Below are 6,000 nucleotides of genomic sequence, written 5' to 3'. Positions count from 1 at the left end.
GGGCAGGTGCGGTTAGGGCAAGAAAGACCTTGATGTCTGCGGTCATGTTGAGTGCAGGGAACTGCGAACCCGCGATGTATCTGAAGTTGGATAAACAGAGACACCTTTTTTTCTAGATATATTTCTACATGTTTATATGTCAAGATTCGCCAATTTGGCCCAGAACTAAAATGTATGACTCAAGTGAAATAAATGGTCAGATTTCTGTTCATCAAAACCCAGATCATCTGATCTGCACCGCAGAGACTCCAATTCTGCATTGCTCGAGGCCAATTTGGCATATCATGCAGCATATAGCTCAGATGAGAGCCTGCCTATTCAAAGACACAAGCAAATCGAAAGGACCATATCCGGAGCAATTCATGTTCTTTGGGAGTCTCCCCTGACAGCTGCCATTCGCGCCAATATGCCACACAATGATATACCGGGCTTTGACAGAACTGATAGTTGCTGCGAAGACAGGCGGTCTCGAGATGTTTGATACCCTACATGCTGCTGGAGCAGATGAGTCTACATGGTGCAGAAATCATCGTTGGGTGATGAGCAGGTCCAAATTCAATGAGCGGACTACTCAGTATCCGCTCTCTCTACCTCTTTGCCTGTTCATGGAGCCATCGAGGCTGGCAATCAACCTATGATACAGTATCCCCGAACTATCCTCCTCACACGGCTACAACCTTTAGTCGCCTACCGCTATCGTATGTCATCGCCCGTTACGATTCAACCAATGCTAGCGTGTAACGGTATCTAGTAGATTTACCATCTTACCGTCAGCTTAACCCTAATCTGCGCACGCCATCTTCTATATATACATCATAATCTAGATCTTCTTTCCTGGCTGGTAACTTTCATCCCGGTAGGATTGGTTGTACAGGAACAACGGCTCTAGGATATAAACTACCTTGCGTTGCTTCGCTGCCTCTCACTGGCAATCAAATTGTAGCTTACGATCCAGTTATTGCAAATAGTATATACTACCCTTGAATCTAGATGGCTTCCCCGTGGAATGCCAAGTCCGCTAAATATACAAAACTAGAGGGTAAGGGCCTAAGAAAACTGTAGTCACTGACGGAATCCCAGCAACAGACGCAAAATGCGACTATTTGGCTTTTATTGCAATGGTGAGTAATGATACCAGAGCAAATGATATAGACGGTAATACTGCTTTGAATTATGGCTAGGACTGGTAACGTCAGTGAGTATTGGGATGGCTCGACAAATAGATTGAGCGAGGAAGCCTGGCAGAATGCGACAAACTGCTATGGGTAGTATAGAAAAGCCAGGTTTCACAGCAAATCAGGTGAGCTTTATATCCTAGGCAGTAGCACCCAATTAGGAAATACTCTCCGCGATAAGTCCTTATCGCTTTCCAAGGTTCTCCTTAGGCACTAAACTACAAACAGAAATGACGTTTCTGCCACGCCCGGCCGCCCGGGGAAACGAGAATCTCAGGTGTCAAGTCCAGATTGAGAGCGTCATCCACTCAATCTACTTTATTCCGCGAGTCCCTATATGATTTGACCCTCCCAGAAACCCCTCAATTCAAATCCTAGACATTGAAAAACACCCCCATTCCAATATCCCTCCAGCCTCGAGCTCCGGGACGCAATGGCACCCCCGCGCCAGCGCACCACAGCTATCGTGGATGACTCGAGGTCCGAAGCCTCGAGTGGTACGAGAGAATACCACAAAGCCACCAAATCCCGCAGGCCAGCTGCGGCAAAAGAGAAAGCCTCGGTCACCAGCGCGCCCATCGTGGAACACCAGAACACCGAAGAACAGCCCCGAGTATGTTTCATTCTGAAAGCAACGATCAATCGCAACTCTACACAAAGCACAGCGAAGAGACCATAACCTAATCCCCCTTTTACCTCTACAGCTCCCCTGGACAGATCTACCCCTCGAAATGCTCCACTCCTACCGCCACGTCCATAAACTCCCCACACCCTCCGCCTTTTCGAGCGACTACTCCCGCATGATCCTCTCGCAAGGCGTCGGCCTTCGCTCCCCAACCACCCTCGCTGCCCGCCGCGCTCAATCCTTATCCCAAAACCACTCCCACCGAACCAACACCTCGTCGGACTCCGTCTCTGACTCCACGCTGCGCCGCACCGCCGGCCAGGACCGCGTGAGCAAAGACCAGTTCGCGCTTGTTGTCAGGAAGCACTTCAACAGCGCTGGTCTCTCGGAGCAGGAAACAATTGCGCGGTTTCTGTACACTGTGCGTGAGGACAGGAGAGGGAGGCAGTTCCGATTGCGGTTTCAGCCGTAAGGTGAGGAGTCTAGCTTTGGTCTCTTGCTCTTCTCGTTTCTTTTCCCTTTCTAGCAGGGGAAATGGGATTATACAGGGCTTTGGACAGAGCTAGGGCTCTTCTGCTTCTTATCCCACCGTTCTGGTGCTAGGCTGTCCTGGTTGATGGTGCGCTTGGTTCGGTGCGGTGAACATACATGGCGTATGTGGCTTATTGGGTTGCCTTGCTTTGAGAATCTGGCGGCCTTTTCTCTTTTGATATATTAAGATACCCATTGGCGTTCCGTGTGTTTATCTTGTTCTATCTCTACTTCTTGGTTTGCGGGTTGCGGACTCTTCCTTCCACTATGTAATTATACTTTACTTGACTTATACTTTTGCCTATAGGAATGCTACGTCGTTAAATCGGCGCAGAAAATACTACTCGAGGAGGAGTAGCGACAGCTTCAAGCGTTAAATGACTTACTAGTAAGCGATAGCGATATCCTTCCACAGCTCTGCAATAAACAAGTATCAGTAATATGGGACCGCAAACAAGCAGTTTAGCCTCTTTGTAACGGTGTTGTTTCAGCCTTAGAAGCGAGCGATCTTTAAGCCTACTCTATCGATAAGCCTGAGCCTTGATTGAGTCTCCAGATGGTATGAGTAGGAATAATGATATTTGATCTTCTGCTAGCTATTTGCGCTATCTCCTAAGGATTAGCGCTAGCGTTAGAGAAGGCCTATACTGCTGGTGAGCATTCGTTGAATTTGGTGACGGGGGCCAACGGTGCACGGCTGTTGACACATCCAACGTATTCGATAACTTCGCATATGACTATGTATTCCCCTAGTTAGTCTGATTCGTACATCTACTTCGATATCGATCTGTGAGGGGTTCGTCATATAAACATAGGCAGATGGATTTCCTTATAGTTTGGGAGCCCCCTCGAGACTGGCAAGAATTAGTCTTAGCATATCATCAATACATTGTGTTCCTTCCACAAAGTCCTCTGTATCTTACCCGGTTGACAGGCCTTACACCTGCATAACGTATATTTTTACAATAGAGTGCTATAAAGAAGATATAGCTAGTTACTTCGAGGGATAGTTCGCTTACTAAGAGAGACCTAAAAACGATATAACTAACTAAAGGGATTTTCGTAATTTAGACAGAAGCACTTGTCCGATATCTATACTATCAATATTTTAGCTTAATGTCATGAAATCTTTATTCCTTCGCGATAGCTCCGCCAAGGCGTAGTATGCTTTATTTAGATCGGCTTATAAGGCCATATATTACCCATAGCTATAGAACTACTAGATAAGACTAGGAGTCTTATTGAAGGCTTCTAGAGTTATAAGGGAGGTTGCATTATAGGAGCGCCAGAGTCCGCCTACGCCACAGAAGGTAGGTAAGCCTGACGCTGCTAAGATTCCAGCTCTAAGCAGAGTAACGATACGTTTGCAGCCTCCTAAATATTCCGTAAATGATTGATGGTCAGCGGCCGGTATAATGCTCTTTTCGGATAAAGCCATGGTCTTCAAGAGCTGAGCTTATCAAGGGCGAAGATGAAAGTAGGGATACGGGGAATTTATAGTTACTGAATGAGGCCTGATCTGTAAGGCATCGAAAATATGTCGGCTCAACCGTTTCTGTAAAACATAGGTCCAATCAATGGAGTACTGGCTCAGCTAGCAATTTATAGAGCCTGATTACATGAATTAAAATAAACAATAGTTACACATTATTAGGATTAATAGATCCTCCGGTATTCTGTGCATTTTACAGTCGCGAAACCGTATTAAATGGTCGGTGTATTGAAAGTGGAGTGCCAAGATTGACCTATACCAATTAGGTTAGACTGCTGTGCCAACGGTCATTGCAGTCATTACCCAGTCATTACCCATCGACTCGACTATACCGTTGCCCGCAAAATGGCATCTGCTCCCAGCCTCGATCAGCCGCCGTCCACCGCGACTGAATGTCCAGCGAATATCCAGCGAATGCTACATCGACACTGTCACCCTGCCCGTCTGCATCTACCCCGCCCACCGAGATGTCGACCCCGCGTGACGAAATGCCCGAAGTCAACGACGATATTTTGGGAGGACTGGAAGACGTGGTCGTTCTAGATTTTAAGGGGCCTCGGTCCCTAAAGAAACAAATCGACTCCCGACTGAAGGAACTGCAGGCTAGTAGCTCCTGCCAGCAGTTCATCGTGTGCCGGAACGTTGGGAAGGAGCAATTGACTAGCATAGATCAGCAACAAAGCCTCGGTAGAGGCATTCGAAAGTCCTATAATTCAAACTTGCAAATTCTCGTGCTCAAGATACTGACTACAATTCACGAAGCCGCTCACTTGACCCTATGGCAGATTATTTGGAGGCAGCTTATCGCGATGGGGGATGGAGAGTTGATGGCACCATGCGGGGGGGGGACCTTCCTAAGCCAAAGCAAAATATCGTCTAAGGAAGCCGATACAGCGTATAAACCAGTGACGCGAAACCAGGAGTCTGACTGGCCTACTATCGTCCTCGAGTGTGGATACTCCGAGTCGATGCGTCGCCTCGCAGTCGACGCACGGTGGTGGCTGGTCAACGCCGGCGGCGACGTGAAGACAGTCCTCCTCATCTCAATAAATGGGGAGAGACAGGCCCTCCACCTCGAAAGATGGTGCCTTGCTCCGCCTTACGACCGGCCCGTAACCCGCAACACCCCGAGTATGGTCCCGACGAAGACGGGCGAGGTAGATATTGTTGCAGGTAATCCCAGGCCATACTCACGTACTATATCTGTAGTACCGTACTAATCATTGCAATCATAGGTATCGTGACAGGGGCGCCGCTATGCCTGAAGTTCGAGGACCTTGTGGAGCGGCCACCCGGCCCAACGGAGAGGGACGTCGTCCTGACTGCTGATCAGTTGGCCACATGGGCCAACTTCCTGTGGACCACTTATCAGTAACTACCATCTCGGTCGGCTGAGCAGCAGTCAGGCTAGTACTACCCTAGCGTCTTATGCCTCTCTCCTCGAATCTCTCGCGCAAAGGGGTCCTAGACGTTGCCAACCAGACACGACCTAGTTTCGGTCTTTCTTGAAGCAGTTCCTTGAATTTGTAACGGTACCCAGAAGCTCCAATCATTTCACTAGGCGCTGAAGCCATTCTATTAATAGTACAGCGGAACATGTTATCTTGTATTCTCAGAAGTCTTGACATTAAGTCTAGCAGAATTGAGAGGATGTTATACTTAACAAACATAAACTAATACGATACGTATAGCACCTAGGAGAGAAAGCAAGAAACGATGAATCTCAATGATAAAGCAGAGCACTGTCTCTACTATATAGTTCATTGGTATTAGCTTAATACAGACAAGAAATAAGGCCCCGGTACTATGTGTTTTACATTTGGGCGACAGACGTTCGTTGTTTAATTTACCGTCTTTACTTCAATTCAATTTCTATCTCCTTTATAGAAGTCTTAGGGCGGACGCGCCGTGTTCTCCAATTCATTCGCGCGTATAATAATTGAATTTACACACGCTTCTACCATTTTGGTATTATCTAGCAGGGTGATCTAGCTAACTATTGCTTCTTCTTGCTCAGCATTTAATACTGAATTATGAAGGTGGCGCGTCGAACGAGAAGGCCGCCCATTTAACCGGGCGATAGGAGATGGTAAGGAATACCAAATTCACGCGCCAATGGCGCGATTTTTAGTTTTTCTCTAGGATTCCAGGCAGTAATAGCATTTGCTAAACTAGCC

The 6,000-nt window shown here is 47.4% G+C and overlaps 2 protein-coding genes across 2 annotated transcripts; both read left to right on the top strand.

The window, feature by feature from the left end:
• Nucleotides 1-1,608: 1,608 nt before the first annotated feature.
• On the top strand, nt 1,609-2,272 carry LCP9604111_8112 (uncharacterized protein; the record flags this gene model as incomplete). The annotated part of the gene is made up of 2 exons (XM_039076220.1): nt 1,609-1,788; nt 1,880-2,272. 2 exons carry the CDS (start codon nt 1,609-1,611, stop codon nt 2,270-2,272), a joined length of 573 nt encoding a protein of 190 aa, XP_038925891.1.
• Nucleotides 2,273-4,215: 1,943 nt separating this feature from the next.
• On the top strand, nt 4,216-5,198 carry LCP9604111_8111 (uncharacterized protein; the record flags this gene model as incomplete). Its single annotated transcript, XM_039076219.1, has 2 exons — nt 4,216-4,996; nt 5,059-5,198. 2 exons carry the CDS (start codon nt 4,216-4,218, stop codon nt 5,196-5,198), a joined length of 921 nt encoding a protein of 306 aa, XP_038925890.1.
• Between the last annotated feature and the right edge of the window lie 802 nt (nt 5,199-6,000).

This window comes from Penicillium roqueforti, assembly GCF_015533775.1.
Source record: "Penicillium roqueforti strain LCP96 04111 chromosome Unknown scaffold_29, whole genome shotgun sequence".
Lineage (NCBI taxonomy): Eukaryota > Fungi > Ascomycota > Eurotiomycetes > Eurotiales > Aspergillaceae > Penicillium > Penicillium roqueforti.
This window is presented reverse-complemented; position numbering and strand designations above follow the sequence as displayed.